The sequence below is a fragment of the Echeneis naucrates genome, chromosome 24, assembly GCF_900963305.1.
Source record: "Echeneis naucrates chromosome 24, fEcheNa1.1, whole genome shotgun sequence".
NCBI lineage: Eukaryota > Metazoa > Chordata > Actinopteri > Carangiformes > Echeneidae > Echeneis > Echeneis naucrates.
This window is the reverse complement of record NC_042534.1, coordinates 8,323,706-8,346,911: the sequence shown is the minus strand read 5'-3', so window position 1 is coordinate 8,346,911 and position 23,206 is coordinate 8,323,706. Positions and strand designations below refer to the sequence as shown.

The following is a 23,206-nucleotide window of genomic DNA, read 5'->3' as shown; positions in this document are numbered from 1 at the left end:
AAAAAAAAAAAAAAAAATCTGTCACCATTACAGGGTTGTGGAGAACAGCAGCTGAGGACTGCCATCTGTCTGGAGTCAAGTCAGAATGACACTCCTCAGACGGATCACATCAGAAAACAGCCTTCTCTTTTATCGGGATTACACTTTCGTCAATGATAATCATAAAAACACAACCAGAGATCTTTTATGGTTACAGACAAATTTATTTTACAAGACGGCAACACCACTAGCATGCAAAGTCAGGTTTGACACTCATAAGGCATTTTCTCCATGTAAAAGCTGCCTTTGTCACTAGGTAATCCAGTCTTTAAAGTGCAAAGTTCACAGAATGTATAGATTTGACCTACAGCACTACATTGTAAACAGATCTATCAACCAGACATGTAATGACAAAGTAAGGTTGGATTACCATCAGTTAATATTACACTATGCAATGACAACAAGCAGACTTATAGAGTTACACGTCTTCACTGCAAAGTTGCAAGTTGCTGAAAAGACAGTTTTACAAAGTGTAACTGGAAGGTTTAGACAGCTGCACGATGCTTTTAGTTGTTCGTTAATGTGGCTGAAAGGGACAAAAACTCTAAACTGTGTCCGAGTTTGGTTTGGATAATGATGGCACAAACACAGAATCTGGGTGAATGCTCAAAGAGACACATGAACATATTAACCCACTCACACAAACACTCCTGCACTGACGACAGGGTAAACATGAACTGACAATCTGTTACACTGGCATGTTTGGACATAAATACACATACAGGGACACACTGTTAAAAATAATAACCCAACAAACACAGTCAACTGGCCTGCAACCAATGATAATCAAGAACAAACCAGACATTGTCATCACCATTAAATAAGATGGCTGCCACATGTGCCACGCCCAAAGCAGTTAATTCACAGAAGCACAAGAGAAGGAAGCGCAGTCCCTTAAAAACATCACAAAGTTGAACCATCACAACATCACCACCACCACAACAACAAAAAAAGGGTACAATTTAAAATCACAAAAAAGGATCTGCTACCTACAGCAGGGCTGTGCCAGTCAGGGTAGTGCCACATTATTGCCATTATACTTTATTTTTATACCTGTGAGTGTGCTTGTGAACACACAGAATGGCTTTTAGACTTACATCTTACCGTATGAAAAAGTTGCATTGGCAGCGTGGAGGCTGCCACAGCAGCATTATGTAAAAACAGAGTAAAAACTCATTACAGTGGGACTCAGGACGCCATGACAACAATACACGATAGCGAATGGTGCTCAAACCTCTCAAAAACTGTGGCTAAGAATAAATTTAACATTGACTTCTAAACCTGATTTCCTTGTAAGATTTTATCAGATGGGCTCACTAGTGTGATCAGCTCACCTTGGCATGATGCAGATTTCAACTGTGGACTTCTCTAATTCCATGTGTTGCTGGTTATTGATTTGTAATCTTAGTAAAAAATATCTGAATATCAATTAAGTATCTTTCTCACTCATCTATGGGCACAATCATTGCAGTGGCAGTCTAAAAGTAGAACTACTATACAATATATACACACAAGAACATCCCTACTCTGTACATCTGTGTAAAGTTTTATTATATTTCTCTCTATATACACATTTATAAGTGAGGGGGGAAATAAAAATTAACTGATCCTTTTTCTCATGTTTGATCTGGAAAACACTTTTCATCCTCAGAAATTTAGGTTGACTGTGGTGCATTGGGTCTTTTGTGTATCTATGAGTCACCTGTAAGGCACACTCACTTTGGAGAGCAGCAAACAGATAAGCAGCTATCTTTCATTTTAACCACTGCTAAAAGACACCAACAACAAAAATAATAATAATGGTGATAACAATAATAATGAGGGTAATACAAATAATTCGAATAAAAAGTAAGCCAAAAAAAAAAAAAAAAAAAAAAAACAACAACAAAAAACTATGAATGTCATGAAAGAAAAAGCACTTTTGGCTAACACTAAAAAGGCAAAACAAAAAGGGGAAAAGCATTAACACTGTTAATGAGCTGAGTAACATGGGAGATGGGAAAAAATCATCTCATATTTGTAAATATTTCTCCACCTTTCAGTCAATTAATACGCTGCCAAGTAAATAAAAATGCATCTAAGTAGCACACTATTCCAGGCAAAAGACAAGAAAATAAAACAAAAACAACAACAAAAAGTAAAAGAAATGAGAAATGTTAATCTAATATTGTTATAAAGGGTAGTAGGGCACCCTGTTAGGGATATTAAAATGTTGATGTTAGCAGTGCTCTGAAGGTTTTTCAGTTCCAGTTCATGCAACAACTTAATTCATTCTAAAGAAATGGGATTATTTTCAAAATTTTGGAAATGTCTGACTTTAAAAATCAATCAACTGAGTTTTCACAGACATTGAGGGATTAAAGAGATTGACGGAAATAAGTTAAGGAAAGTTTTTTAGTGCTGCAGTTACATTAGCGCGCCTGTTTTGGCAGCAATTATAGAGCAAAAATATGGCCCTTTCAGACACTTAAGTTTAACAGAAAGTGGCTTGTTCTTTAATTGGCATCAAACAACTGTTGCTCCCTCTCATCCCTCTGTGGTTGTCTGATTCAGTTGTCAAGACGCCTTTACAGTGACAATCCGTTTGCTTCTCTCAAATGCCTTTAGCGTTCAAGAGTTCTGCGACATAGCTGCGGACTTTCTGGTTAGTACACACAAAGGTCAGGGAACTTCATCTCGTAGATGGGTACAGATCGACTCTGAGTTTGGCCGTAACCTGATGAAATAGTTCCAGATGGGCTTGGTGGTGGTCTGAATTTGAAGAGGAGACAGACCGCAGTCATGAGTCAACACCATGATCATCATTATCATACACTTAGTCACTATCACTGCCATTGATGTCATTAATGCCCTTTTAAAAAATTTACAGATATGACCTAATTTAACGCTGCCTCTTACCTGATTGTGATCTCAAAGATTTGATTTAGTTTGCTCTGCAATAAAGTGGCCTAGACAGGACAGAATTAATCACATTAGACAGGAAGATGAGGCGGAAATCGGAAAAATACTAAAAACTATAAGCATAAAATTAAAACATTTTTGTACCCTGGCTCCACAGTGGGCAGCTATCTCCTCAAATGGGGCTTTCTGAAACTTCTCCACCACTAGTCTCCTCCGCTCCCTCTCCTGCTCCTCCATACCCACACTGTCCACTAGAGGCCAGGAGACACAAAGTTTTCATTTCAAAAACGCAATTGGGAAGTCCTAATTCTTCTGCAATAATGCTTTGACAGTTCAAAGATAAATAGAAATAGTGCCCTTACCAATCGCATTTTTCAGGGTTTCAAATGTGATCTCTTCTGTGGGTGTTCTCTGTATAACAAACAAAAACAATGAAGCAGTCATGAAAGGTGGGAAAAAAAAAACCACATAAAAAAAACGTAAGGTTTTGTGCTTTTACTTCTTCTTTCTCTGGACTGTTTCTGGACTCCACTTCCACCTGGAGTGAGATGGTCTCACCAATGCTCTTCCTCTTGGACAGACGGTCCTCATCTGGACATAGAATGCAGAGTTTCTTTTACCGAAATTTACCGAAAAGGTAAAAACCAAGTCACCTTGAACAAAAACCAGGGATACTAAACTAAACTTTGGCAGGCTGAAAGAATATGACCCTGGCTCTCTCTGCAGAGATTAAGAAGAATGAACCCTGAAGAAGTGTATTTCAACAAAACACTAAATCCTTTGCATCTCCATTTAGGGACTGCTAAGCACTTAGATAAAGTGGTACCACGCTGAATGCCAATAGACAGTTATTTAGTCACAGAGAAAACACATTCATCTTTTTTAGAATTCTACGACTTTGCTATGCTGAGATCATAACAAGAGATACGGTACAGTATCTTTACCTGTATACTGTGGGACATATGGCGTAGCCAGTCTTTCTGTGTTGTAACCACTTCCTCCAAGGACCTCAGTGATCTTCGACTGGAGGAACAATACATCTCCTTCTACCTTTTCCAGTGAGGATAGCAGCCTGCAAAGAAAAGGTGAGTATTAAATGTTTTTTTTTTTTCATTTAGTAGAGTCACTCATTGCCATTACTGTATAATTGTAATATAATTAAAATATTAAATGTAATATAGGTATGGTCTGGCTGAAAGGAGAACTGAATAGGGATGGTACATACTTGGGATTATCAATGAAGACATCCTCAGGCAAAAGGAAGGGGCTTTCTTTCTGTCTGGCCTCAATCACCTTGAGGATGGATGAGCAAGGCAGTTTGTTAGCACAGACTCCTGGCACTCACACACACAGACACACATATACACACCAAGTAGTCAGACCTCATGTATGTGCTGGCAGAAGGCTGGAACGGTGGTGAGCTGGCAGATGAGGTTGAGGTAGGCGGCAGCGAGGGCATGAACAGCACAGCGGTTGTAAACAGGCAGGGCCTCATCAGTGGACAGAGCCAAGTCCTATACATGATACAAAGAGATTGGCACTCAAATTCACCTTAACCTCTAAAGTGCCTTTTCACAGTTCGTTCAGATGATAAACTCTGATGTGTCTTAAAATGTCTAATTCTTCATCTGTTTAATTGGTTTTTATGTCTTTGTGTATTGCTCAACACACACGTCTTTCCATGTTTTCTTGTTTGAGCTCTGCTACAGAAATTATTACAAGCCTACATGAATTGAGTTATTTGTTTATTACAACACTGATCACACTAGGTTTATCAGATAACTGTAGCTCAGAGTACACTACATGTAAAACCGAATAATAAATGAATATAATAAAAGGTATAATCTGACTATACCTGCAATGCGAGTGTCAGGCGAATAAGATCCACCACCACCTCTTCATTTGCCAGCTCCACGCTGAGAAGGCCCAGCAGAGCGAAAAGGGTCTCATAGTGCTCCCGACCGCTACTCTGCTCCTTACAGCCCAAGTAGATGTGTCGATAGAGCTGCTGGCCATGCTGTCAGCAGAGGACACAGAAAGAAACATGAATCAAGTTGAATTAAGGGAAAGAAAGCCAGAGAGAGAGCAGTCTAGATTTCGAAGAGTCTAGTTCTTCTGAAAATATGAATATTGGTTTGCATAAAACATTTACATGACTTATTATGCAAAGTAGCAGTTTTTAATTAGCAGGTGAAATGTTTTGTGAAAGGTTATCTGCCTACGGCCAGACTATGATTAAAATTTTGAAAAGCAGAAAAATTGTGACATTTTAAATTTTAGAATTGAAGGATATATAAAAAAGCTAAATTTTTAAATCAGCATCCAGAGCACCTACAGATAGAGAACAGTACCTTTTTCATGAATAAGTTGTCTTGTCTGGAACACTTGTCAACTTTGAGCTTGAGCACAGAGATGTCTGAGATGATGCTGCTCGGAGAGAAGTCCCAAAAAAATACACACAAACTGTTAGTGATGTACAGATTGCTCTGATTAACCCCAACTCTAACATAGCACAATTTAAGTACTGCAAAATACACATATGCAAAAAAACTGTGTTCCCTGAGACACCCAAACTACCTAATATTGGAGAACTTGGGCCTGTTGTCATGTCGGTCAATAAGACTGAGAAGAATTTGGAGCACCAGCAGTCGAGCCTCTGGATCCTCAGTTAGAGAAAAGGAAAGCAGTGGCTCCAGGAACGAGTTTGGCAGTGCTGTTAGCATGTTGGTGGTCTGGAAACCTGCTGTCACCTGAGATGATGAGCAGATTTGGAAGAACACATGATGACAATTCAAATTAATTACAGTGAGATTGGGTTTCAAATTTTATAGCCAAAAATACCTTCTTTACATATGATTATATGAATTGACATCTGCCAGCTAAATACTGCCGCAGCCTAAACAACAGCAGGTATAACAAAACTAACTATGAGCCACGTCAAGAATGTGATGACAATCTGTTGCAGAAATTCTCATGTTTAATTTTGTTTACAGGAATTTATATAAATTTTAATGTAAAAAAAACAACATGTTGGGAAACAGACCTAAAGGTCTGTTCAGGCTGAAGTGAGAATTAAGTGTAACACAGTTGGCCTTGACTGGCTCCCTGGATATATGGGTGGTTTTACATATTTACAGTACAGATTTCTCTTTTGGTAGACAACATCACTTAAAAACAGCATTGCTGTCCTAACATTCCTCAGAGGGTGGACAATTTTGTAGCCATAAAGAAAAATGAAAAGGTGAAAGCATATCAGGAGGATGGGGAAAAAAAGACCCTTTACAACAAAGAAGCAGAGCCAGAACACACAGATTGTGTCATTTTCTCCTTACAGTCATTGAGAAGTGAAGTGTCACCCTAACTGACTGACCATAATTTGCTTCTTGTTTGCACTGAAAGCACTGTGACTGGCCCTGTTACTAACACAGCCCAGGAAATCTTTGATGATGGTGTCACTGCTCATGTGTCTCTTTTTTTTCTGCCTTCACCTCCTGCTTCAAACTTTGTAAAGAACAATATTTTTGAGTTTTTTGGACTATATGTAGATTAGCACCTACCTGGACCAAGGATTTAAGTAACATAATCTGAATCATCCTGGTACCCTCAGGCCTGGGGATGAAAGAGCAAATGTTATTAAGGCCTCATAAACAACCCAAAACAGATTTGCTTATAAAGCACTGATGTTTTAGGGACAGCATAAGGTACAGTTAAAAAATAAGTGTGTGTGCATTGAGATGCAAGCAGAGTTACCCTGAGCCTGTAGATGGCAGAGCTAGATGAACTCCAGGAACTGGGATCTTCCCCATAATAAAAAGCATGACCTCTGATCTCTGGTATGTTGGTAGAGTGTTGGCAAAAGAACCTGAGAGAAAGAAACAGACAGCCAGAAAAACATCAGAGGGTTAGGGTTAGAGAATGCATTTAGAAAAAGGGAAAACATAAGAAATCAGCCAAAGGACTCACACGTGTACGCAGTCAACAGATAAAAACCAGTGAGATCTGTCTTGTAAAAGCCTCCCAAACTGCCTCACATAAACTAAAAAACACCCAAACACAGATCATCCAGAGACTCACCGATGGTCCTGATAACAGCCTCCTGCAGCTGCCTCTCCTCGTGAGCTTTGATGATCTTGGTGCCAATGTTAGTGTTGCCATCGTAAGAGCCGGTCAACTCATAATCCACACTTAGACGAAGTTGTCGCAGCAAAGTGTTGAAGACCTCCAACACTGTGGGGCCTGGATACAAAACAGTGAATAATGAAGAACTGTCTGAACTCCTATTCACTATGTAGGATGGTATATTAATGCACATATATGGACAAGTATGTCAATATTACTCACCCACAGAACCACTGGATGCGATGGCAGCTGCCTCCAGCAAAACTTCCACTATCCCAGCACGCACTGTGGCTGAGTTCTTGCTGTTAGCATCCAGGTGACCAAGGAGCTGCTGAATTACCAAGTGAGAGTGCTGGGACTGGAGAGAAACAGAAAGAATGTACAAAACCACAATTAAAAAAAAAAAATAATAATAATAAAAAAATAGGCATAGCAAGTAAAAGTAGGAGGAAAGAGAAGTGAAGAAATGGTAGAAAAATCATCAAATTCAAATCAGTTCGTTTTAATGTTTGTGCATGTGTGTAGAAAAGGAGGTGAGGAAGAGGTGTTGAAGTGCATCATTCACCTGGATGGAGTACATGATGATTTTGAAGCAACGCACTGCAAAGGTCTTCCCCTCCCATAGAGAGTGGTTATCTAAGTGCCTGAGGGAACAAAGATGAAGCAGAGCAAGCATATGGAAGATTAATTGTATGCGATTAAGATATGAGGAACAGAACTTGGAGAATTCATGACAAACCAGAATTTCAACTCAGTCTTTCAGAGTTGAACGAGATCAGAATGTTGTTTTAAGAAAAAAAATGTAAATGACAGAAGCCCATCAACTAGGCTCACAAATGTCTATCAAACACAGACAAGGTGATTACAGCAATCGATCTATTATAATATTACTAAACATGAAAGAGTAATAAAGGCAATTTCAGATCCGCTATATTTTTCAGCACGTCTGAAACTTGTATTGGAGCAAACCCAGATCTTCCAAGTAAATATACAATGAAGCAGGACTGATAAGAAATACCAGCTGACATGCAGGGATAAAGTCCAAGTGAAATAAAGATAGATAGACAACCACAAAAAAAAAAAAAACTTTACTGAGTTATGAAAGAGATAAACATTGTCTCAGATTCAGAGGCATGCAGGCACAAACAGTGAGAGAAAAAAAATGAAATGCTTATTTCCCAGAAGAACAGCAGACTGAATTGATTCTAGCAAGAAGGTGGAAAAATCCAGATATAAAGGTGACTACAACAAAAGGGCTTATCTCTCGAAACACCAAGCTCAATGACATTCCTGGTTAAATAAAACATGCAAAATGACGGCACCCACATTAAACAGTGAAAGACTAGCATTTCCAATATCTTGTCCAAAAAGAACAATAACTAATAAAATAAGAATCTTGCAGGCAGATCCCTCCTGTGAATGACGCATCACATCTAATCAAGAACTGCATAACCTTGCAGTGACCTTGTGCCCCTTTGGGCAAATCAGAGTAAAGGTAAAAATGTCGCAGTAGTGCCCCGAGAAGCGTCCTGCTTTCAGGTTTAGTCATTATGTCAAAAAACAGCAACTGCATTAAGGAAAACATCATAAAGAGAGAACAGATTTTGTAAAGGAGGATTGCAGGATTGTCTCACATCAACACAGGAGTGATGGCATTCTTGATGTTGCCATAGGCGGCTCGCCCCAGCAGCTCCCTGAAACAGCGCTCCGTCAGCTCTACCGGGCTTTCCTTCTCCTTCTCTGACGCCTGCAGTGGAGAGGGGGAGCGGCTGGTTGAGAGCGATGGAAGTGAGAAAGCAGAAAAGAAAGAGAGGAAACGAAAGAACAGAGAGGATGTGACGAGAGGGAAGGAGGTAGGGGAAGGTGAAGTAGGAGGGAAGAGAAAGGGAGAGAAAGTGAAAGAGAGAGTTTAAAATCAAATTGATTCAATAACATTAACATCTACGCAAAGGTTTGATTCGTTTTTTTATGCTCTGTAGTCCTGTGCCACTGCAGTCTTCATTCCTGAGGTGACTTTACTCTGCAGTAAAATTAGGAGGGTACGTACTTTATGTGTACATCGATTAGCACCATGTCTGTCTGCAAGTTTGTATGTGTGTCCGTGTGTGGGGACACTCGTTTAGGCCAACCATTTTTTTCTGTTCTCATGCATAGTTAAAACCTCCATCATAACTCTATCTTGGACCTGACTAGCCTCGGGTGGTCTATCAATCATGATATAATTTATTAACAGCCCAACTCTTACATCTTTCCTACTCCTGCTGCTGTTGCTGTAGAGGAAATGTGACTTCCTGTCTCTTAGTTGAAACTTGAATTGGCCTAAAATTCACAAAAACAAGATGAAAAACAAAACCAAGAAAAAGAGAGATTTATACCAGTTTAATTTTAGTTTAACCAGAAAGCAGAAGTGCGTTCTAAAGTTGTGTGGAAAGGTTACGGCTTTGTTTAAAAAGCTACTGTCATTGAGCCCTGTTCAATAAAAAAAAGGGCATTTCAAACACGCTTTGGTTAATGGTTTGGAAAACTAGAAAGAAGCCTTCAGCATGAGGACAACATAGCATAATCTGCTTCCATCAAACAATACACAGAATGTGTAACATATACGGTAAAGGTGAGGATCATTTATTGTCTGGAGTTAAATTGTTTCAGGAATATTTTGCAGGCAACAGAATACAAAATATAAAACAATCAATCTTGCAGGCACTTCTAACACTAAGATATCTGTATCTCCAGAAGAAATTTCTACAGAAATTAGTCTGAACTGTCAGAAGTTAGAATTCTGCCTGAAATTCAACTTTAAATGATTATGCACAAGGATTAAAGCTGAGAAAAATGCACCATCTGTGAGTTTAATTAGAGTCTGTACTGACTGCTGTGGGGTTTCTCTCTGATAATGATCGGCTAAACTTAGTATGGGAAGGATTGAAGGGTGCACAGCAGGGGCCTCATTATCCACCCAAAGCAAAGAGGAACTTGGAGGGAAATGCATTTTTGATTGTGTTTCTTTCTTTCTCTCCATCGTCTTTCTTACAATAACATAATTGTTTTCTCTTTTATCGGCCTTTCACCCAGTCTTACATTTTTCTTCTCACAATCTTTGTATAGGGGCTTTTATTTTTCATCCATTGCACTTCAATTCATCCTTTCCCCCTCTCTCTTTCAGATTTTCTCCTAATCTCCTGGTGATTTTGTCCTTGGATGCTGCAGGTGGCCAAGCAGATGTCCACCAGGGCAGCAGAGCTGTCAGTGAGCTCCCTCAGTGATGGCAATAATGATGAATGACATGGGCAATGTCTTATTAGACTGCAGGGAAAAATTGGGCCTCATTTAAGACAAAGAGCACCAGTAGACGACTGCATGATGGTTATTGATAGTGTGACAAGAGCACGGTGGGCCAACCATGACCCATTTTATGTCATCAACATTCTCACCATATTGTTGGCACAACTTTGCCTGCTAAGAGACAATCATAGGCATAGTAACAAGTACCTTTCTGTACGCTCTCCACTCTGCAAGTTGAAAAGCAGAGAAGGGACAATCTTGTCCATGTGCTGAGGGTCCCAGATGTTGGCCTGCAGCTCATCATTTACAGTTTTCCTCACCACACCCTGCAGGCCCTTGATACCTGCCATGCGAATCCTGGAAGAATTACAGAAGCAGATAGCAGAAATCACTGACTGATTCTATAAATGGATGAGAATATTTATAAAGTCGTATTTTAGTCTACATCTACTAGAGTTTTTGTTTTTCCTCAAACTATTTTTAACTGTCTATTTGCAGAAAACGAAAAAGATGACACCAGCATCACTTCTAAAAGAATTTCACTTTGAAAAAAGCATTCGAAGAAAAGTATAGGCCTTTATCATTCAGACCCAGAATAGTCTAAAAACATCAGTTAGTTAATCATTCTGTCTTTGACGTGATCAAGCACTTGTCCACTCACTTGGTGCGAATGTCAGGGTCCTCATAGCTTGAATGGCACATCTCACTAAACCGTGACACAAAGAAGTCGTAACTGCGGTGGTACGATGGTGTATCTTCTTCTATGTTGGCAAACTTCACAAACTGAGAAGAGGGAAAACAGCAAGTAAATATTTGTTTATGTTGGGGGAAGAAAAAAAAAACTTCTACATTTGCACTAATACACAAGAGTGTATTAGAAGTTTTTTCTTTTATGTGTTTATAATGTAAATACTCTAATGAAATATTCACATAGCAAAGAGTCTTCTTAACTCAAGTAAAACTGCTCTACCATTACATCTCATTAAGAGCAAAAGACACAGGGCAGAAGGGGGTCTCTCCTACTGGGACAGAAAATGTCAGCAGTTAAACTGTGACATTTAGCTTCACATAAGCTCCAATTAATAAATTATGAGCTGGATTTACTTAGAAATAAATAAGAAATTATGTTCCCTGTTAGAAGAAATATATATGAACTCTTCTTTTAGTAAAAGCAGATGGTAAAGACAAGTGCGTACAGTCCCATTTCAAAAATACAGTCGTACAGTAACTGAAATACGAGGGCAAAATGGTGCTGAAATGCTGAAAATGTCAAGATGAACCGTTTCCGAAATGAGTGTGTGGAGTGGTTCTGAACTTAAATGAAGTACCATTGAGGGAATTTAATGCGGTGAACCCATCTGCTCCTGTAGTGTTGTTCACCTGCTACAGTAGATTTTTGTGGCAGTTGCTAATCAGAAGCTACCCAGTCATACTGGACAACTTACATCAACTCTGCAGAATAATCTAAAAACACCAACCAACAGCTGTCTTTTCAATTACAGTCACATCCACAAAAAGTAACTGCAAATTACTGACAGAAACATAACCCAGCAAGTGTTGAGGGGCTGAGTGTGTTACAAACCACGCTGTATTCAAAGTTTAGGTCACAGAAATAAACTGTGAGAAAACCTGGTTGTGATACCTGGTCCTGTTGTGATAAACTCCCTTTCAGTCTTTCTCACACTGGTCTGCTTCTGATGAGCCATATATGCGATGTGGAAGTTGCCTTCCTAACACATAGACTTTGTTGAAGTTGAAAATTAAACAGTATATTAAGTGTGAGGAATTGAAAGTTTTTGTCTGCCTTGGGTCTGTGTTAAGACAACAGTTCTAGTGGGTTTTATTGGGTTTAATTTACCCAGTCAACATCCTCATATTGTTGAACAATGGACACACTGACTCAAAATAAGATGAGCAGATATAGCAACATTCTATACTATTAATTGAAAATGAGCGAAGAGACCCTCAATTAATTATGCAGTGCTTAGGTGTGTGTGTGTCTATCGAGTGAATGAGTGCTTGAATTTGCTTTAAGTATCCACCCAATATGTGTGAGAGAGGCCGATACCAAGAAGATTATGAGGGAGAGGCTGGCATGTCTTGTCAATCTGCATAGAAGACTGCAGAGTTTTGCCAGAGTGGTCTGCAGCTAATCTGATTTCCTTTATGTGTCCTCTGCTGACCTGCCCAACAGCATTGATGCTTCCCACATCAGAGGATACTCATTACTTCGACGAAATCTGTTCTCCCAACCCCACCACCATCACTCTCTCACTGAGCTATGATCATTCCTTATTACGGCTAGAGAATTCATCAAGGTTAACATCTTTTACCTTTTACCCTCACATCAGAAAAGTAAGTGGATCCTGTCGACTTCTGATTACATAATACCTCTAAATCCACTGAAATGGGTAAAATTTGATGCAACAGAAAAGCTTAGATCCTTTAAATACATCACACAGGCATCAAGTTGAATAGTTTGTTCACTCTCTCACTAAATGTAACAATTAATGTCCAAGCCTTTGTAGCACTTGGTTTGAATATTTTATTGTTTGCCACAAATTTACTGGTGGAGATACTAACTACAATTACATGAAAAAAATATTTGCAATGTAAATAAAAATACTAAATAAAATACTAAAATAAGGAGAAGTTTTATTATGTGCAGTATGATTTGCTACAAATCAAATGATGATCACTTTACTAGTAACCTGAACCTGGATACTCACCGAGTTGGTTCCTAGAATCTGTAGGCTGGGTTTGTCAGACTCTAGCAACTTGCGCACCATTTTGAGAAAGCTCTCCACAAACAGGTTGATGCTCTGACAATGGCAGGCCATCAGAAGCTGGTCCAGGGCCTCCATGGCTATGCACACATATCTGGAGAGGACACAGGATGCAGACACATTTGAATGAGACCACTGACCTTGTGGGCAAACATACAATCAATGTCTTGATATCTTACACGGACAACAAAATAAACTGATATTTTCAAAATGGCTAGCTGAAAACAGCAACAGAGATTAAATTATGATAAACTATGCCAGACAAACGCTAGAGACTCACATATTGCACAGATAGCAGAGACTCTGCCAAGTATAAATGTAATCTGTACAGGCTGTTTGCATTGGCAAGAATCATCACGGAGCATTAGTCATGAGCGATGGAAGACAGATTCTGTGGCATAGAAAGCAAATGCAGCCTGCATAGAAACATCACTATCACATTTATGATCCTACTCCAACTCCAACCACAATGCTTTTGTTCCATACTGATCCACTAGCTTTCTCATCTACCTGTACATTGCACTGCTATCCAAAAAAATTGTTCATGTGAAAAATAAGTTGTAGAAAATGTGTCCAGATGCATGTTGAATAAATCTGACATATGGCATGAGGATTAATCTATAAAGCAGATTAAAAAGATATCTGAAAATCTTCGATGGGGCACCAAAGTAAATATCTATCATGAAAGGCTGTAACAAACAGCATCTTTACCAAATTTTTAGCAGAATTTTAAAATATGAATTTTAATTTTGGTTTATTTAAATTTATTAATGCTTGAAAGAATAGATACAATCGATAAAGCCATGAATCCATACTTTTTATTGCAGACATTTACCGACTGAAGTGTTTTTATCGTGACTACTTTGATTGATTGGTTTTGCTCACCCGTATCTGTGTCGGGCCACATCCCTTGACAATCTCTCTGACAGGTAAGCTCCAATACGGTCAAGCTTCTCCGGAGCTGACAGGGCGTAGAATGTCAGCTTCTCCATGTTGGCTTTCACTAACCCATCCTTGGAGGGCGACAGAGGGAGTGGAATAACGGGAAAAAAAAAAAAAAAAAGAAAAGAAAAGAAAAGAAAAAGAAACATAAGACAGAACATATAAGAAAGTTTCAGGTTCCCACTCACATGTAACTATTCATAGCAGTCTTGTCCACAGTGCAGTGTACTTCAAAACCTCAATTTTAACTGTACAACTAAATTGCTTGTTTCACCTCTTTGCCCATTGACCTACTTTACTCAGATTAAAATCAATTGCTATATGTCAGTGAAGTAATCCTAAAAAATTAATTCAGGATAAAGTTTAAACAAAGTGATCAAGTATGAGAAGCATAGGTGTTTTTGGTGACAATGAAGATGGCTTTGCTCAAATTCAGTGTGACAGTGAACCAGCCCACACAATACCACAACCCTGGAATTGTGCCAACAAAATGGAAGTAAGCCATTACAATTTTTATTTGCTCGCCCTTTTCATAGATAGCGATGTCAAAATATCTTGTGCGAAGAAATATCATACATGCAAGGGAAACAGCCTCTGGAAAGGATACAATTTAATGGAATTCCCTGTCAGACATCATGAAGACTTAAAATTCTTTCAGTAGTTTTAAAGTCAAAGTGAGCTCACTTGACTGATTGCAATCTGAAATTTTTTTAGGTTTAAGGGTAATCAAAAAAATTATGATGGCTGACACCAACTTTTAGAGTCAATCCCTACTACAGGGGTTGTGGTTCAGAAGGACCTAAGGCTGTAGTGGCCTTCACCAATTCTGCAACAACTACTGCTATATATATATAAAATATTTGGCTTAAATCTGCATTGTATTTGTTTTGCTACTGATGCTGACTAACAAGCTGTCTGTCTGTTTGTATAATTTGTATCAAGTGCACTAACCTTTAGTTTGTCTATTTTACTTAGTGCTCTTTCCGTAACTGTGGTTGTTATTGTGTCCTGCCAGGTTTGCAGATGGTAGTCTGATATAAACTTGCAAAAGTATTTGCCAACTAACTGATTTAATCAAATAAATAAATTAATTGTTTTATTTGACAAAAGCTATTTTGCCATCAGTGTGACAACAGTGTTTCATTTAAGAAGTTCATGTTGGCGTGGCTTCCTAACACTTGAATAAAATAAACCTGCTCATTAGTGCCATGAGCTGTACCTGTGCTCTCCAGTTATGACAGGAGTGTGCTGTTAAAAAGGCCTGTTCCTCTGTGAGGGGTTATTTTAGAGATCGGACCAGTGCTTACTCTGATTTTGTCTGCTGTGTGAAAACATCCTGTGTACCTAATCGATAATCAATCACCTAGCAATACCCCCCCCCCCAAAAAAAAAACAACAACAAAAAAAAAAAAACATGATGAACATCAGATTTTTGTTAAATATATGCATGCGCAATGTGATAAAGTTTCAAGTAAATGACAGCTTCATAATTCCCAAACTGCTGGGATGAAGTTAGGTATAGTATGAGTCAGCAGCTTTGCACCAAACTTAGAAACCCCTCTTTATAGAACAATAAGCAGGTCTAGATGTACGCACTTGTGGTCACAGATCTTATGGGCTAATGGGTTACTGCAGCAGAGAAGAGGTGCTTGTGAAATGTTTGCTCTCCCAAAAAAAAAAATAATCAGCTCTTTCCCCACCTAAACTAATTCTTTGTATGACTCGTAAGTCAGATCTTAATTATCAAAGGAAGTGGTAGCAAAGATAAGGCTGTTCTATGCGAATTTGACCAGATAACTCAAATAACTTAACTCATCTTGATAAAAATCAAATAACTTGTTATAGCAACTTATACCAACAATTCAATAAGTGAATTAGTAAACCCTGGGATTTTATTAGCTAATCAAGTACAAAATGTGTCATTAAAGACAGCAAGACAATCAATTGGTAAAGACACAAACAGTGGTACTTGAACTTCTCACCTCTGGGTCTTCTGGGAAGATGTTGTCTACCAGGCGCTTGTACCGAGGCCTGAGTGCCCCACAACAACCACAAACCCCTGAAGAAGACAAGAGATAGTGGATTAGGAGAACGAAAAACAAAGAAGGATAGAGAGGGATTGTCATTTTGAATTATACAGAAATACATGTAGCTACTACAGAGACAGGAAAAATAACAATCAAGCATGTTCTTTTCATCCCATTTTCATAGCACCTTTAGTCCAGTCTGTGCAAGTGTACCAAAATGACCTAATGTACACAGAGGGGTAAAAAATAATGATGAAAACAAGTTAACCATAAATTGTTAAACTAACTTCTCAGCAAGGAGAACACAGCTGTAGCTAATAAAATAATAATGGAAATGCAACCAAGCTGCAACTAACAGTATTCTTATCATTTCTCTTTTATCACTGTTATTTTAGGGGCTTTTAAAGGGGTACACTAAAATATAAATGTGCACATTTTTATTGGGTGCAGCTGTTTCAAATCTGCAGTGACTGGTAAAAATGATCTGTTTAAATGTAGAGAACCAGGCTATATGGAAAGACCAGACAGACTTAAATAACTCATATATAGAAACATATAATTCTATCAAGAGAAAAGTAATTGCTTTGCTATTCCACAAAACTTAAATACCCTTCACAAACCAAATGCGGACCAAAGCTAACAGCACTGGCTTGATGCCATCATTAATATAACAAGATTGATTAAAAACATGGGAGATATGTCCAGGTTCATGGAGCTTGTTTATGAAGCTAAGTCAACACAGTTGTGTAATAACATCCTACATACACATACACACACCATCTCTGTCTCTCTCTGGCCAACTAAGACAGCCTTGAAGAGAAAAGTGCAACACACTGAAAGTGATTTTTTCTGACTTTGCAATGAGGAGAAAGCAAGTCGGGAACCAGCAAGGCCTGGATTGTCATTGGCTGATGGAATTCAGCAGTGGTGAGTCATAAGGAGAGCCTGGGAGAATGAAGGAAAAAGCTACCCTAAAAAAAAAAAACAAAAAAAAACAACACACACATATACACACACACAAACAAAAAGCAAAGAATCCTATTCATAACATTTCTTATGCATTCTCTGCATTCATAAGAAATATACGGAAACATGAGTTCAGGTGTGACAAACAGGAATTGAATAAAAGTGGGTCATTATGCTGTCAGCAGTGCAGTGTAGTTTAATGCATGATAGGAGCCTGACACTTTAAATATGACAAATTCAGTACAAATATAAATACGTTGAAGAAGCTGCAATCAGCCTGCGATCACCTTTTCTATTACGGCTTCGAAATGGCTTCAACGATAAAGCGGGAATCAAAGCATTGGATGATTTTCTGCTGAATAACTTTATTTTATTTATCAACCAATCGTTAAAAAAAAAAAAAAAAAACAACAACATACTTAACTGAAAATAAATCTTGAAGGGACACAATAAGAAACTAAGAACATACTCTATGTCATACATGGGTATTATCACAAAAAATGTGTATTTAAAATGTTTAGTTAGGTGTTTGAGAACTGTAGGTGTGGAGACTATCCTCCAAACCAATTGCTTCCTTTGGGCGGCTATGTCCCTTTGATTCACTACACACACAACTTTATGTTATCAGTAACCTACACCAAGGAGAAAGGGAGTCAGCGGAGGCAGGATATCCTTGATAAACCTTTGAACAGAATTAGAAGTAAATGCTATACAGCATTTACTACTGCCCCCTCCGTTTCAAGGCCTTTTCCTGTCTGCTCTCTTAAAGTTCTGCTGAAGAACACAGCAGGTACACTGCTGGTGCTCAAGCTCACCTCTGAGAGCTCTGTGTCTATTCATAGTCTATTCTTCATCACTTCAAACACTAATGAGGCCTCTGCACTGCTCCCTCCCTCCCACCCTACTGCACCCATCCAACCTTGCTGTACTGGCCCAGGGCCATCATGTAGGAGCCGCCACTGATTTAATGAAAATGTAGCAGGTCCCAGGTGTAGAGAAGGAAAGGTGGAGGACAAAAAAAAAGACAAACACTGATGGGGAAAGAGTAAATGATAGAGACAGAGATGGAAGTGTGATGGAGGAGGTGGAGTGAATATGACTCAGAGATTAGTGCTACTTATGGCTTTCTCTTTGTCCAGTACAAATCTGTCCTGTCCTCTCTGTCAACAGCAGCGATATTTTCAAGTGTAGCTGAGAGAATTCCCCTTGGAAGCATTGTTGAAAAAATTATTTCATATCATGAGCTGGAAGTGGAAGCATTGCACTTTCACTGCAATTAATTATAACTAATTCATCAACATGGGTCATTTCTTATATAGCGTGACCTTGACGTTATTGTCATTGTTTGCCAGCAGGTGTGCCAACTGTGTGACACACCAGAACTTTTTTTTTTTTTTTAGACAAATGCAAATTCAACTAAAAGCAGAAAGGCACCCTCTACATCTCAAGACAGTCTTAGATCTTTGAAGGTGGCTTGAAATGAAACATCACAATGAGTGGTCAATGTAAAACAAATGACAAAATTCATGTACATTCAAATACGCTTCCAGCATGCCATGCCAAATTTAAGCAGAGTTCTGGTTTTGGTGGTGATGTTGGTAATGTTGGGTTAGTGTGGAAAGAGCTAAGAGCAAGCAACAAGGTGGGTGGACAGGAATTTGGAAGACAGTGGTGAAAAGCACAGATAGCAGGGAATCTCACGACATCCACCCACTCTGCAAGGCTGAGGACTCATTTAGGGGCTGGACACGACCTCTGCCGCGCCTCCATACACACATACAAACACAAACTTTGATTGGAATGAAAGTGAGAAACTATTAATTGTTGGTTGTTGGTAGACTGAACAAGATAATGAAGACAGTGGGTTTTGGGTAGTGTCTATATAGGAATTTCAGCTTGTTTCACTGACTGGATGCTAAGCTTCACATCTGTACACGATCAATGCAAATGTTCTTATGGATACAAATGTGAGGGGTCTCAGCCCTAAAAAAAAAAACAAAAACAAAACAACAACAACAACAACAACAACAGTGCAACAAGGAGCTGGGCAATCAAAAAGCTATTTTTATCCCTGTAACAATGGGTCGGTACATTAACAGATTACACTCTCCATTTCCCTCAGGATGTCAGCTTAACATTTCTACATTAGGGTGAGAGAGACAGACAGAGGAGAGAAAATATTGCATTCCAACGTGAGAAAAATAAAACATAGAAAGCTCTGAAAGACATGATTGTGTATGATAATATCAGCAATTATCATTACATGTCCATCAGCACTGAACAACAATCTAAAGTTTCAACGTTACTTCACAATTAAGGGGCATCAATATCTGAAGCAAAAGTAGTAAAAAACTAATCTACAGTACAATAATAGTTAAGATAATAACCAACATACACACAATGCTGGGTGTGGGCACGACAGAGCCCAGCACATATTGTATCATATCTGCACCTGCTGTCCCAAAACTGCTTGGTTGTGCCCCAGAGTCACATGGCTGACAAGACAGAGTAAATATAGTCCTGATGCCCTGAAAGAATATTAAAGATATTTTGGATTTCTGGATAATCTGATACAAGATGTTTATGTTTGCATACATGTGGACCTGTGCAAAAACCTAATACTTTTCATGATGGTTACAAAGCATGTCTTCCTTCAGTGGTGTCATTACATAAGCAACGAAGGAGGGGAAGGACCAAGTCCTGCTATTTTTACATCAGCAAACAAAAAGGACAAAATATCTTTAAACAGTGGATTGATTTGCTGAAATGCAAGCACACAAAGATTACAAGACAAGAGGGGAGGAAAGTGTTAACAAATAAGAAATAATGAGCGAGGCTGATTCTGTGGCCAACTAATGTATACACAAGCACCCTATATATATTTTTTTTTCTTAAATCCCCCTTCTCTCTGTCATGACGAGCCTTATTTTTTGATAATGTATCTATGGATTTGTGTTACACAGACATGCACACATTTCACGGAGATATACGTACAGTGGATATATCCTTTCTGTCATCAATCCTTGTTCAGCGTCAAATTCAAAGCATTCATTCGATCAAGTGTGGGTGGAAGCAAACATGACTGATATAATGCAACCAACACTCTGATGTACAGAACCAGCTGGCAACAAATCCTCATGACACAAAGCCAATCTGACACTATGAATTTGGTCAGACAGGCACTGAAACTGTGCTACAAGGATCTCAAGCCTAGAGCCCCATTTCCAAACAGTAGCTCTACACTGTTAAGCACAATAATGTTAAACTGAGCTTGATCCTACAGTGTACAGTGTTTGTGTTGGTAATTCATTACCCCTAACAGCCAAAGCCTTTTGCCTCCAATAGTCTGGAAACTCAAAGCAAAGCAACCTACATTTTTAATTAGCACTATTCAATGAACCATAAAACAACATGTCCAGGTAACACTAGAGAGTAACGATAAACAATAGCATTTGTCCAAGCACATGATTTTTTAATCTGACAGAAAAATATCCCTTGCTTTAACTTAGAATAGTACATATAGTACTTTTCTAATTTTCGCTTTCCCAGACATTTCACATGGCTAACTACAACACCTGGCTGACTGTGCTGCTAGTGCAGGGAACCAAATGTTACCACTCTAAATATAACCAAGGGAAATAATGAAAGTAAGAAATGTCTATTACCGAAAATAAACATCTTGAAGGCAGCGTCTTCTTGGAAGATTAAAACATGGGGGGGGAAAAAAAAAAAAAAAGCGCTAATACTGTAATTTAACAGACGATCCTTATATGAGAAAGAGTTCCCATGATGAGCTTTTAGAAGAGGTTACACTGCAGTCTATCCCAAGAATGTTAAGAGGAAGCATGTTTGTAGAATGTAGGAAAACAGGCTGAACACTGTGGATGCTTCACATTACTCACATGCTTACAGAGCCAAACCAAGTGGACAAATACACAGCAGAAGCATGATTGTTTCTCTTACCGTACATCAATCGTGATGTTGGAGTCGCTCACTGCAGGTCCCTATTTCCTTAATGCAGCCTCACTCGCTCTTACAAGCACATACGCTGCTTGCTCTAGGATAAATGCCTGCACGTGTGCTTGGAGCTAAAAGGCATATGAATGTGCACCATGATTGGTGCAGAGCTCGGCTCGATGCAATGTATTATACACAGTCTCTTTGCTGAGCAGACACATACACACACACAAAAAAGGGGGGCTGAAAGGCAACGTCAGAGAGAAGCGTGCCGTGATGACCTTGGGTTTTCCTGCTTGTCTACAGCAACAGCGCTCCTTCCAAAGTGGGTAGTGCAGTTTTCACATGCAGACACGCATACAAACACGACCACAGTACTTCTAATCAGTTCTCTCAGTTGAAGAATGAGAAACAGAAAAAAGGAAAAGAAGGATAGAGAATAAGAGGGACATGTGCATCACATGTATAGAAAAGGAGAAGACCTCCCTCCCACACAATCTCTTTTTTCCTCTTTTTCTCCACCCCCTACCAGCATCACATTTTCCTCCTCCTTCCCGCTTTGCTTTTTTGTTTCTCCTTCTATGCTTATACTTTGTTGCTAACAAGATGTCTGTCTTTTTTCCTCTTTCTTCATTTCATGAGACTGCAAATTAACTTTTGGTTCTGACAGCCATAGTAACCGTTAGAAATTTCCAATATAACTTCATGTACCTCTTATACATATTAATCAACTACCTTTTTAAAGCAGAGAAATTGTAGGAAATGTGTGATTTTAAAACCATGTTTACTGGTATTTGAATTTGTAAAGATCTATAGAACTGCAAATCTGTGAACTACTGAGTATTCCTTTCAGAGACACAACTACTGAGTGTTTACTAAACTGCAGAGCAGCTAGCTCACATCTCCTGCTTTCCATACTTCTCACCTGCACAACAATGATTGCACTGCACAAAAAGAATGTTTAAAATCAATTCGTGTTTTTTTTCTACATTATTCCACACTATACGCTGCAGACATTTTATTAATGTGAGATTTTATGAATCAGTCAAAATTGAGGCTAAGAGCATTTACATCTGACCCAGTCTGAAAATAAATGAGATTTTCCTTTAATTAGTCCTAATTGTTCAACACCAACCTGTGCCAAATACTGAAGATACCCACAGTTCTTTTCAGTGTTTCTCTGTTCCAGTGCAACTGGCCTCAGCTTATAACAAGAGTGGAGACACAAACACTGCATCACCTAAACTCCAAATATTGTTTTCCAATCACTGCATAGCATATTTATGTTCTATTTCATAGAACCATAAGTAAGAAAGCAATTTGAAAATTTGCTCTTTTTCTACAACTTAGACACAGATGAGCCAGAGACAGAACAGAAGAGCTGGTGTTATCACTTACCCTTGCCAACACGATGGTCCAGAAGGGTACGACAGTCCAGTGCCAGCCTCTGAGAGGCTGGGACATCAGTGGCAGGCAAGGGCATGTCAGGAAAACAACAATCCACAAGCACACACACACACACACACACACTCAAAAACAAACTATTCCTTTCAGAGACACAAAAAAATCTAATCTAAAACCAAAAATTTACATGTAACACAACAACCAGGAGACAAGAAATCTAGATAATATTTGACAGTAGATCTCAAAAGAAAGCTCCTAAAACATGGCAACAAATAGTCAAAAAATTAACTACAGTTCAGTTTCCCAATTGCCTGATTAATAAGCTAGATACAAAACTATACTCAGTCGCATGAAGCCAAAACTGCCCAGTTTGACTCCAAGAAAACACTATGCACACATATGCACACATTCATCTTCAGTGAAGCCTCTACAAAAAGCCAGCTCCAACTCTGCAAAGTTTGCCACCAGTCTGCCACCCTGCTGTAAACCAACTCACATATCCCCGTCTTGAGGCTCCTCTGTAATTTACATTAGTACATCAGCAGGTTGACGGTATTAATGAAGAGATTAGCGATTAGTCCTTCAATAGCAGCTCTGCTCACTCTGTATTCCTGTCTCATTAATAAACATCTCACTGACACAATGGGCCCCACTATCCACCAGAAGCTTCTCTCTGGGCGAGAGACACAGGGAGGCACAGATATAGGAGGGTGGAGAAAAGCAGAGAAAAGAGGGGAACCGTGGGACAGCCATTCAGTCAGTGGGCTTGAGGTTCAAGGAATG

The 23,206-nt window shown here is 38.9% G+C and overlaps 1 protein-coding gene across 1 annotated transcript; it reads right to left on the bottom strand.

The window, feature by feature from the left end:
- Window positions 1-190: 190 nt before the first annotated feature.
- Window positions 191-22,999, bottom strand: LOC115037399 (protein EFR3 homolog B). Its single transcript, XM_029495905.1, has 23 exons — window positions 22,418-22,999; window positions 16,052-16,128; window positions 14,013-14,140; window positions 13,071-13,221; window positions 11,003-11,124; window positions 10,549-10,698; window positions 8,694-8,828; window positions 7,625-7,703; window positions 7,282-7,417; window positions 7,015-7,176; window positions 6,691-6,802; window positions 6,498-6,549; window positions 5,518-5,690; window positions 5,292-5,367; window positions 4,796-4,957; window positions 4,323-4,454; window positions 4,166-4,233; window positions 3,885-4,012; window positions 3,440-3,531; window positions 3,303-3,351; window positions 3,085-3,191; window positions 2,938-2,987; window positions 191-2,790 (listed from the first exon to the last, which is right to left on the bottom strand). The coding sequence occupies exons 1-23, from the start codon at window positions 22,500-22,502 to the stop codon at window positions 2,685-2,687; spliced, it is 2,532 nt and encodes an 843-aa protein (XP_029351765.1). The 5' UTR covers window positions 22,503-22,999; the 3' UTR covers window positions 191-2,684.
- Between the last annotated feature and the right edge of the window lie 207 nt (window positions 23,000-23,206).

Excerpts from the sequence above, each read along its gene's own strand:
- LOC115037399 (XM_029495905.1), bottom strand. The coding sequence starts at position 22,502 with ATGCCCTTGCCTGCCACTGATGTCCCAGCCTCTCAGAGGCTGGCACTG. Across the intron at positions 14,141-16,051 it reads TCTTCCCAGAAGACCCAGAG|GATGGGTTAGTGAAAGCCAA; the intron begins GTGAGAAGTTCA and ends TCGCCCTCCAAG. Across the intron at positions 4,455-4,795 it reads GCCTGACACTCGCATTGCAG|GACTTGGCTCTGTCCACTGA; the intron begins GTATAGTCAGAT and ends TATCATGTATAG.